The sequence below is a fragment of the Hippocampus bargibanti genome, linkage group LG01 (assembly GCF_051943395.1).
Source record: "Hippocampus bargibanti isolate YZ-2025 linkage group LG01, ASM5194339v1, whole genome shotgun sequence".
NCBI classification, from domain to species: Eukaryota; Metazoa; Chordata; class Actinopteri; order Syngnathiformes; family Syngnathidae; genus Hippocampus; species Hippocampus bargibanti.
The window spans coordinates 36,012,598-36,023,925 of NC_142734.1; the positions used below are offsets into that span (position 1 = coordinate 36,012,598).

General features: G+C 47.1%; 1 protein-coding gene across 3 annotated transcripts; it reads left to right on the forward strand.

Moving 5' to 3' along the window:
- The first annotated feature begins 596 nt into the window (after positions 1–596).
- On the forward strand, positions 597–8,593 carry adnpb (activity dependent neuroprotector homeobox b). Of its 3 annotated transcripts, XM_089014315.1 has the most exons (6): positions 654–754; positions 878–1,081; positions 3,681–3,797; positions 5,066–5,158; positions 5,250–8,124; positions 8,203–8,593. In XM_089014315.1, the coding sequence occupies exons 3-6, from the start codon at positions 3,690–3,692 to the stop codon at positions 8,292–8,294; spliced, it is 3,168 nt and encodes a 1,055-aa protein (XP_088870441.1). In that variant the 5' UTR covers positions 654–754; positions 878–1,081; positions 3,681–3,689; the 3' UTR covers positions 8,295–8,593. The 3 variants fall into 3 exon arrangements, with proteins under 3 accessions (XP_088870437.1, XP_088870446.1, XP_088870441.1); XM_089014311.1 differs by having other exon boundaries at positions 597–1,081; XM_089014320.1 differs by having other exon boundaries at positions 601–1,081; positions 5,250–8,593.
- Positions 8,594–11,328: the final 2,735 nt, after the last annotated feature.

Here is an 11,328-nt window from a genome sequence, read left to right on the forward strand (position 1 = left end):
ATCCCTTGTAGGTGCTTTCTCTGTGATAATTGTATCTAGTTCTTCATCAATTGCGATCTGTTTAGCTGTGTTGTTAGCTTTTTGCATCAAGTGTACAGATGACTTGTGCGGGTTATTTGTGGAGCCTGATTGATGGGATTTTTTAAACTGTTTTCTATCCATTTTTTCACACTCACCACCTTTTTTTCTCACTCCACCAAGAACGTTTTTTTTTATTTTGTTTATACTACATGACTGAATACTATCCTCTTAGGAGAGCCACAATCAAAACTGCACTTTTCAACTATTTATTGAATGACAAAACAATGCAACACAGAGTAGATGACGTCACACACATCGAACTCCCAGACATGTACATACATTATATAAAAATAAAACATTTTGATACCGATTGAGTTGCGCATGCGCAATTCCAAAGACGCCCCCATCGAAAAAGGACGCCCGCCGTTGGGCAAAATGGCGCAACTTCCGTGCTGCGCTCCTTTTTGTTTTTCAAGCCGCGACATCGTCAACGCAGTGAGCGCCAACAACTTTGGGCGCGGTGTCATCATAATAAACTTAACAAGGAATAAATGTTCTCGTGGGACGAACGTCGACTTTTAAAGAAGCAATTCGGCCGCTCTATGCTAATCAGACCATACGTCACGTCCGCTCTTTTATTTGCGCCATTTTGGATGAGGGCACTTTCTCGGCTGGTTGTGTATTGTCTGTCAAGAGAAGAATGGGACGCGGAAGCATGTCGTTATTAACATCGGTACGCTTTCCCTATCTGATTAGACATGACGAGATATTTCTTTCTTGAACATGTATCTTCCCTCGCCGATATTTAAATTGTCACATGAGGAAAGGACCGTGTGTGTTCCTGCTTGCTGAGCAGAGGAAGGAGAAGAGCCCGTTTAGGCGAGGGAAACCAACGGAGGGGTGACCGACTCACTGACTCGACTCTCCAATTCGGAACTCACCTGGACGGATATCGGCGACGGATCGGGAAGAGGGACTGGTGGAAGGATCACTCAATCGCTTTGGTTGTCGCCCGCCGGTGGTGACGCTCTCTCAACGCCAGGAGCGGATGTAAGAGCAGGTAAACTTGTGTGTCACGATGACATAGTTTGTCGTTAGCTGCTAATTTCCCCCGGCTAAAACGAGCGAAACGCAAAAAAAATGTGTTTCCTGTTTTGTAATGAGAGGGTGACATAAAGATAAAACTGATTTGTCATCAAAAGTTAAACGAACGAAGCATCCGTTATCGGACAAGCAATACTAACTAGCTGTCGTCTCCCATCGAGACCCTTGTTGTGGGTTAGCTTAGCATGCTAAGCTAGTCTAGCTAGTGTGCTGTTTGCTTCCTCTTTGTCAAATAGTAACAGCTTTCCTTTTCTGTCACTCAAATAATGTGCCCGACTCGGCAATTCTGATGTATATCTTAGTCCGGGGGAAACATGAAGGGCGGAATTCGGCTCTTTTGGTTTACCAGACACCGTTTTCATCTCTTGTTTTTCTTTTCGTTCTTTTGAAGGGGGGGGGGGGGGGGGGTTCATAGTTGTCAACTGGTTTCCGGGTGTCAAATCGCATCCTCTTGTTTTGAGTATGAAAAATAGGAGAGAAGCTGTCAAAGTCACCCGAATCTTCCCCTTATTCTCACTACAAAAGTCGAGGAATGGTGTCAACTAATGTTCATCTGCATATCACACACTTGTGAACGGTGTGTGTTTGGGGGTGACATCCAATTTGAGGGCAAAGATGAGACGTCGGGGTTCGTATCCCTTTTGCTGGACCATCAAGGTTTTTCCAGGCCTTCATGTTGGGTATCCATTGAGGTGGTTTTCTTCCAGGCTCCTCTCTTTCACTCCCTCCCTTCCTTCCCCTTCCCTCCCACTCGGTATTGGCTTCTCTCTTTTTCTCTCTTGCTCCCTCACCACTGTTCTTCCTCCCAGCCCCCCTCCCCTCCTGTTTTTTTTCTCACCCGTTTCCATTTTCTCCCTCTGCTTCTGCTCGCCCTCACCCTTTGTGCCCCTCCCTCCCCCACTCCCTTTGAGCCAGTCTGTCCGACCTCCCCCATCCCATCCCCCCTCTGCTTCCGTCGCTCGCTGGCTCCCTCCCTCCTCATCCTCTCCGCAACCCACCCTTCCTCACCCCCCAGAGCCCATCCTCTCCCACACCCTCCCTCGCTTCCTCCTCTCCCTCTTCTGATTACTCCTTCTCTCCTTCCACTGCAGACATATTGTAGAGGTTGCTGCTGACTCAATAGGAGGCGCCATTCTGTGATGGTGTTGGGAGGCAGAGCAGACAGAGGAAAAGTCAGGCATTATGTAATGGAGCTCCTCTCTAGCGCCACCTACACATAATGGCAGTAGATAGAAAAGTAAGGCACCCAAAGGGCTGGCTGGTTGGCTGTCTTGTTATGATTTTGCACTGGGCCAGCAGATTCGGTGAAACCTCTTGATGTTGTTGGTCCTCAGGGGCGACGTAATTACAAATGCTATCAATGTTGTTCAGAAGAAAAAAAACTTAGTCTGAACCATGAAATGCACCACAAGAACTCAGTTCAGCGAGTGTCAACTGATTGTATCAGTGTGCGAGGACCCTCATTCCAAGATTATAGCATCATCATCATACACTGTTAAAGTTAGCCTACAGGATAGGGGTGGCCATTTAAACTCTCTTTGCACTAACAACATGGCTGCAACTATTCAAAAGTACAGTCCAACTCCTCCACCTCCTTTATTATTATTATTTTATTTGTTATGAATCCCCAAAAAACAACTGTATTTACTGAGTGCTATTGGATTGTTGATGGTGGGATGCACACAATTTCCCAGGTGAGTTTGTTTTTCTCAATTTGCGGATCATTCATCGATTGACCCACAAATTATGACAGGATAAACATCTCATACCTCCATATTAATTATGTATTTTTTTCCACGAAGGCCAGAGGTATGATTGAACCTATCCAACTGGTTGCCAACCAATCACTGGCCGTACATACGCTAACAGTTCTGTAGTGTGAATGTCTGTCTGGAAGTATGGAGGTGAGGCAGTATGGATGGGCAGTGAGGAAATGTAAAATTGTAATAAGTGGTGGCATGAAAGAAGGGAATGAGGACCGGAGTTTGAGATCAACCAGCTGTTGTCACCTTGGAATCCTCATTTTCCCGTTGTTGTCACGTCATGTGACTCGCTTTGGTAGACGTGACGAATAAAGATTATGTTTTTAAAAAAAACCTCTGAAAATGCATGGCATAGTGTACTTTCAACCACGGTTTCCAATGAGTTTGATGTACTGTACCTTCAAAAGCAGATGGCTTGCCACAAAGTCTGTTAGCCAGAGGCTCATCTGCACTGTATTTGTTTGCAAAGGGAACTAGAGGCTAAAATATGAGACTGCTACGCTTCCCCTCGCTTACCTCAAGCTCCGTCCATCGATGATCCACGTGGGAGCTTGGTATTTCTCGAAATGTGAATGTTTTTTTTTTTTAAGGGAGGGCGGTTGTCAGCATTTATCTTGTAATTATTCGATGACCAGTCGTGGGTGTTTGCCTCCACTCACCCAAAGTTAGCTGGGATGGGCTCCGGCTCCCCCAAGACTGTCAAGAGGATGTGATAATGGAAAAATACACCAGATTTTAGATTTTTTTTTTTCTCACAAATATTGTTCAATTATCTGTGTTTTTTCAAACCAGGCCACCAGAATGTTTCAGCTCCCGGTCAACAACCTGGGCAGTCTACGCAAAGCTCGGAAAAATGTGAAGAAGTCCCTGGGAGACATCGGCTTGGAGTACTGCAAAGATCATCTTGATGTAAGCTTGTGGTTATTTTTGACTTTCATTGTTGCTTTTAATTGGCATTGGATACTACATCTAAAAAGAAATACTACATCACCCGCTCTGATGTTTCTGTTGCCTTAGAGGCATTATTTCATGCCAATATTTCGAAGTTTGTCTTATTTGGCTCAATAATTAGCATCATTCAGGACTGAAGTACCTTGTCCATTATGTTCTTTTTAGGAAGCGCAGATTCAACGCCACTGCTTAGATCACTCAATTGGATTTCTATCACCTTTAATATGACATAATAATAGTGTCCGGTCCACTCCTGACATTGAAATGGCATATTCTCCAACATACAACGATTGAATGTTATGACCGTTGCCCAATTAACTAACAATGGCGATTATGCGGATTGGTCTGGGCGATCATGGGGGGAAAAAAAATAATTATCATTATTATGATTGATATTGAAATCACAAATATTGAATACGGTACAATTATTTGTTAACTTTTGAAACTGTCAAATTTAGTCATTTATGATGCTCCGAATATCCGAAGTCAGGTTGCAAGGGTCAGCGGCTTCAGCAGGGAAGCCGAAATGTTCCTTTCCCCAGTTGCATCGTCCAGCAACAGAACACGGTCGGTCCACTTGTTCCCCCCCTTTCCAGGGACTTTGGCAACCATCTGCCAAAGTTGTGTCATTATATTTATTGTGTATTTAGTTTTACAGTTAACTCCCAGTGTTAACCAATCACCCTTTTTTTGTTGTTGTTTTTTGTTTTACGACTCATGATACGCGTAGCTCAGCACTTAGCTGACTTTCTGCTGTGATGATCCTCCCTTTGTGGCAACAGTACTTGTCAGAACTGCAGCCTATTTATTGCAATGGAGGCGATGACGAGGGACTTATGCTGTGTTGACACTGGACACAAAGCAAACTTTTCCTTCCGTGGCACTGCAAAGGTTTAGCCATGTTAGCATGCTAGCCAGCCAGCACTTGTTCCGAACGAAATTAACTAACCAGTGCTTTCTGACATAAAATGTCATGAATCTGTAACATTTGAAAGCTCTGAAACTCAAGCTTTGACCACACGTTATTGCAACACTCCCAAGATTTCACAATTATGGCTAAAGTTGTGTTTTTCCAATCAACTCGTTAAGGTTCAACATGCGTGCAATGACGGCTGCTAAAAGATGAATGCAAAAGTGACGTGTCCTCAAAAAGCAAGCCAGGTGTTAAAGCTAGATCTTGAACAGAATTGGCAAAAAGTCCTAACATGTCTTGTTTGTTTGCGCAGGACTTTAAAGCCTATACCCCCCCAGAGGTGTATATAAAGCACACTTCTTGGGAGGATGTGTGCACGTGGGAGCCATCGCATACCAAAGTCCAGGTATGTCGCTATTTACTAGGTGCCACAAAAACATCGCAATGTTCAATATCGTTTTGAAACTAAACGATAATCCTCTCTAAATGCATCTCAGGACTACAGATCCAAACCGTTCTGCTGCTCCGGTTGCCTCTTCTCATCCAAATATTTCTCAGCGTACAAGAGCCACTTCCGCAATGTCCACAGCGAAGACTTTGAGAACAACATCCTGCTTAACTGCCCCTACTGCACATACAACGGGAACAAAAAGAGCCTGGAGACGCACATCAAACTTTTCCACATGCCTAGCAACAACACCGTGCGCCAGGGTCCCGGCGCCACGCTGGGCGTCGCCAGCGGTCTCATGAATAAGGATGGCCTCCTAAAGAGGCCGGGGGACAGCATTGAACAGGCCGTTTACTACTGTAAGAAGTGCACCTACCGGGACCCTTTGTACAATGTGGTGCGAAAGCACATCTACAGGGAACACTTCCAGCAGGTGGCGCAGCCTTTCATTGCGAAACCAGGAGAGAAGACGAGCGCTGCCAACGGCAGTCCCACCGCAAAAGCGGACGGCGTCAACGCCCACAGCGCCACGACTCATCAGATTCATTGCAAGAAGTGTCTATTTGTCCCGAGGACCTACGAGGCACTTGTTCAACACGTCATTGAGGATCATGAGCGGATCGGATATCAGGTGACCGCCATGATTGGCCACACCAGCGTGATCGTCCCCCGTCCGAAACCTATCCTGATCATGCCCCCGAAAAGTCACGGAGACAAGACAATAATTGGCATGGGTCCGAAAGGGGCCGTCATGGCCACCACCAGGTCATCGGGTTCTCAGCCGATGGCCCGAGGAGCCACCATATCAAAGCCGAGCGTCATTTCTCCGAGCCTCCTCCCTGGGACGAAACACGAGTCAGTCGGCTTCAAGTCAGGGACCAACCAGCCATTTTTTTTCGTGGGTCAACAGGCAAAGCCCATCCTGCCAGGGAACGCCCAGCTGTCACTGCAGCCACACTCGGCCAAACATCAATTGTCCGGAGGCAGCCTGCGAAGCCCAGTCGCGGTCAGCGCCGCCTCCTCCCTTAAGTCCAACCCCCTGGGTGCGCGAGTGCAGGCGGCGGCCACCACCTTTGCGTCAATCACCGCCAAGAAAAGTGGCTCCTCCGTCCTCAGCACATCTTACACCCAGAAGTGGAAAATTTGCACCATTTGCAATGAGCTCTTCCCGGAGAACGTCTACAGTTCTCATTTTGAGAAAGAGCACAAAGCCGAGAAGGTTCCTGCCGTGGCCAACTACATCATGAAGATTCACAACTTCACCAGCAAGTGTCTCTACTGCAACCGCTATCTCCCCAGTGATACCTTGTTGAACCACATGCTCATACACGGCCTGTCGTGCACGCATTGCCGCGCCACCTTCAACGATGTGGAGAAGTTGGTGGCTCACATGCGTCAGTCCCATCCAAACGAGCCGGTGGGCCTACGCACCGATTCGCCTTTGACTTTCGATCTCACGCTGCAGCAGGGCAACCCAAAGAACGTTCAGTTGATTGTAACTACCTACAACATGAAGGATGCTCCAGAGGAGTCCGTGGCTTTTCATGCCCTCAACACATCCCTATCGCCTTCCCTGTCTTCCTCCCTGCTGTCAGCCAAGAGGTTGTTGTCTCACCACCCGCCGAAAATCCACACGGGCGTACCTGACAGCGCGTCTCTCAAGAATGTCCCACAAATGTCTCTGCCGTACAAAAGGGACGTGGGAAAGACCCTCTGTCCCCTTTGCTTCTCCATCCTCAAGGGCCCCATCTCGGACTCGCTGTCCCACCATCTAAGAGACAAGCATCAAGTCATTCAGACTGTCCATCCGGTCGAGAAGAAATTAACCTACAAGTGTATTCATTGTCTCGGCGTGTACACCAGTAACATGACCGCCTCCACCATCACCTTACATTTAGTGCATTGTCGAGGTGTAGGCAAGTCCCACAATGGACAAGACAAGTCCGCTCACGCCTCCCGAATCAGTCAAGGCCTGGGTAGCGCCGTGAAACGAGCCGCCTTGGAAAATACTGATGCCAGCGCACCAAAAAAGAAGCGACGAGGACCTCCCGGGGAGCGAGCACACCCGAGAGATATGAACGCTTTACTGGACGAAAACCCGGACGACCCCATCGCCCTCGCCCTCGATCCCAAAGGACTTGAAAAGGAGTCGTACGCCTCGAGAAAGGCCTTTCTCACTCGCTACTTTAATCGAGTGCCATACCCCATGCGGCGAGAGGTTGAGAAGCTGGCGGCGGGGCTGTGGCTGTGGAAGTCGGACGTCACCACCCACTTTGTCAACACGCGCAGAAAATGTACGCAGGAATGCGAAAGCCACAACCCGGGCGTCTTACTCGGATTCAGCATGCACGAAGTTGGCCAAGTGAGCCACGGGTTGACGTTAGACGCCGCCAGCGGCTCATACCGGAGCCAACCAGGCCGAAGGCGCACGTCCAGGACGTGCCTTGGGCTCTCGGAACGAGCCCGCCAAAGGCGCAAAGAGTCGGTCGCTGCGAACGGCGGCGTCGGGGTCGTCAAGGGTTTGACTCCCCAACTGAACGTCACCAACGACCAAACCGAGACAATCGACAGCATCGTACCGCACAAAACGCCCCCAGCCCCCACCGAGCCGATTGCCGTCGACTCGGACAGTGAAGAGGACGTCCGGCGAGAGCCGTCGCGAGTGCTCGGTCACCTTGCAGGAACTGAGGAGAGAACGGCGCTCACAGCGGGGGCCAAAGTTTCCTCGGACCTCCAAGACACGTTTGAGGAAGACGACGACGATGACGACGACGACGATGATGACGACGACGAGGATGAAGGTGTGCACTTTGAGAACGGCTTTGGGCCCACAGAGGGAGTCAAAGGAAGGGATGCGCTGCCCATTATCATTCCCAAATTCGTACCCTCGTCTGCTCGGCGGGGTGGCGACGCAGCACAGCTGGGTAAGCAGCAGCAGGTCTGACGTCTTAAAGACCCGAACCCCCAAACCAACAAATCTGCCTCACTTTGATCACACAAAGGAACTCCGAGCAAGTCATCAAACGACGGCACTGGACAACGTGCAAGTGAGTTTTTAACACCATTTTGGCTCACATCAATCAAAAGGCTTTAGCATTGATTTAGCCACTGGATTTGTAAGCATGACCGGATGATCCAACTTTCTTTTTTGTAAACCCCACTTAGTTTTTCTGAGAAGTTGTAAATGTGTACAGTCTTTGACGCCTTTGTCCAGATGTTGCCGTACGTCTCCTCTTGGATATTTGCTATCAAGTCGAAGGTAGACATCACTCTGCTTCATGATAGGTGTCGCTTTGGTGGTTGGTCTTTTCCTTTATGTTAATTTTATTTTTTAAAAACAAGTAATTTTTCTTTTGCAAAATAAGATATGAATAAATAATTCTCTTAAATTTGTCATGTTATTTTAGCACAGAGCTGTTCGTTTTTGAGCAGATGACAGTATTTTTGCAGCTTTGTGCTTATTTAGCATTGACTGCAGTCTACTGCTGTTTTTAGCTTTACCTGTTATCTTCACTCCTCTCCCACTCGCACATACACAACTGATGACTGGATGCTAACATCACATTGAAAAAAAATATTTACCTCATGTTTCTTTAAATCGTGTGTTTGTTTTACACAAGTTTAGTTTCCACTTGCGTATTTAAGAATAAAGTGCTGTGAATGTTTCTCACAGAAATGATGGCCAAACTATCTTCATTTAATTTTAATGATTGGGTAGATGTTTTGGTTTAGAATTGACGCACGTTAGTTGTTTCTTGAATGGGAAATGTTAAATCTGTCGCTGTCGTTGACCAACGTAGCACAGCATCACATGGGCCTGCTCAAACGCACATCTTGGGAGCGTCAAGACTGACCCGTGAGAGACAAGATGGTGCCACGGTGCGTCGAGACAGCCAGAAAACACAAAAGGACATTTCTGTGTCTGGCAGCGGCAGCAGCGCACACTTCAGGTCACTTCCTTGTGCATACTTTGGAAGCCGAAGGACCCTGGCTGCTGCATTACAAAATATTCGACAAAAACCCCCCCGTCAAGGCTCAAGAGGTGAACTGCTGAAGTAGGGATGAGGCCTAAATGACTTAATTGGAGATACGGGGGTGATTTGATCCCATTTTTTGTTGTGGGGAAGACAAAATGGAGGGGAAGAAAGGTCTCCTTGGCTGGCTAGTCCTTGTTGCTATGCTGTTTTAAGGAGTGAGAGGAGAAGGAGAGGAAGACGGGCGAAGGGGGTTGGGGGAGGCGTCATCTGCAGTGCCGGGTGGGGAAGGAGCGATGAACAGGCCTTCGATGGAGAAGAGGAAGAGAGTGCGTCGGGGGAGGGGAATGGGTCTCGCAAACGGGGGAGTCACAGGAAGGTGAGAGAAGGGAGGGGTGAGGAACAGCGACGGCTGATGCAGAAGGGGTGAGGATAAGATGAGGATTAGTTACGGGTGTGTGGCGCCCCCTATTGCTGGAAATTTTTAGGGTTTCTGCGTCTTGCGGACTGCACGTTGGGCCACCTCTTTTGACACCCCCCCCACACACACCCTGGACACTGGTGATCACGACGCAAGGGTGTGAGAATTATGCAGACTGCAGGAATAAACGAGATCCTTTGCAGGGAAGGCTGGTGATGGGTAAAATGGGAGTGAATGGAGAGCCAGATGAGTCAAACGTGTTCCCACACACACACTTAAAGGACAACCGACACCATTTTTTTGTTTACTGACATCCGAAAAACGTTTCATAGCATCTAAAATACCCAAAACACACAGGCTGATATTTTTAGTCAAATGAAAAACACCAATAAAAATGACTTCAAGTGTCCAAAAACTACTTCAAATCAAACCCGGAAGTGGCCAGTTTCAGAAGGTCCCGCCCCCTTGTTCGTGACGTCACACCAAGACGTCTTGACTTGCTCGAGAATAAAAACAATGGCTTCAGATTCAGAGATGCTTTCTTGTTACGCATCCAGTTACAAATATGATTCACATAGTTCTGAAGAGGAAATCATAAATGTTTGCAATCGATTAAAGGAGTCCTCACATATCAATTCGAGCCGTCAATGACAGCAATGTAGTGACCCAGAAAATGCACAAGATGGCGCCAAAGCTCCGTTGGAAATGGGCTGATTTTTCTGCTGGGATTTTGTGTCAGCGAATATCAAATAGTAGTCTTGGTGCTACACACAACGATTCACCATTGCGCCATTTATGTGTTTTCCTTCTAATTTCGCCATCAACACGATGTTTTCAGACCAAACAAAGTACCCAAAATGCATTGTGTGTCGCTTTCTCGGTCAGGGGCGTTCCTTCCGTGACGTGACGTCAGGACTCGTCACCAATTTAAAAACAAGACTTCCTGAATAATCAGCACGAGTCTTAAAACGTAAAATATAGCTAGATGCGGTGGGATCTTTGTAAAATACGCTCAGTATCAGAAGTCATTTGAAGTGATTTTACAAATTATGGACACAAGTTGTCCGGAGGTGTCGGTTGTCCTATGAAGTCCTGGTGATTTCGAGAGATTATTAGTTCAAAATCGAATACATTTTGAAATTTGAATTATTCCAATTTTACACATCATCCACTCACATTGGGTGTCTGAAACCGCATGTCCAGCAAGGTTGACTGAATATTAAGCAGATTCTTTACTTACAGACAGTGTAGGTGTTCAAATAGGAAGGTTGACTGAAGTTTCAGCCAATGAACAACTACTTTAGTCCCGTTGATGAAAACAAACAAAAAAATAAATGAACCCACTGCTACGTTCTTGACCAATCACGTGGCTTTAACCAAAGACTGGGGGCAGGGAAGAGAGGACAAACACCGTGGCCACCATTTTCTTGTTAGGAGAACGGCGATGGCGAATGACACATCACTCGTCGTGGCAGCTCCGTGTGTATCCCGAAAAATAGTTTGTCTGCCAAGGTAAAATTTTCATAAATGTAATGTTTGTAAGCCAAAAAGTTCGTAAGCCAAGGGGTTCGTAAACCGAGGTCTCACTGTACTCTAATGCAGCCAACGAGGAAAATGAGACCCAATTTATGGTGTTATTTTATCCACCAGATGTCACTGTACATCAATGCAACCACACTAGGATAGCTCTTACTTTGAAGCCAACCACGGAGAAACTTTTATTTTGAAGCCTC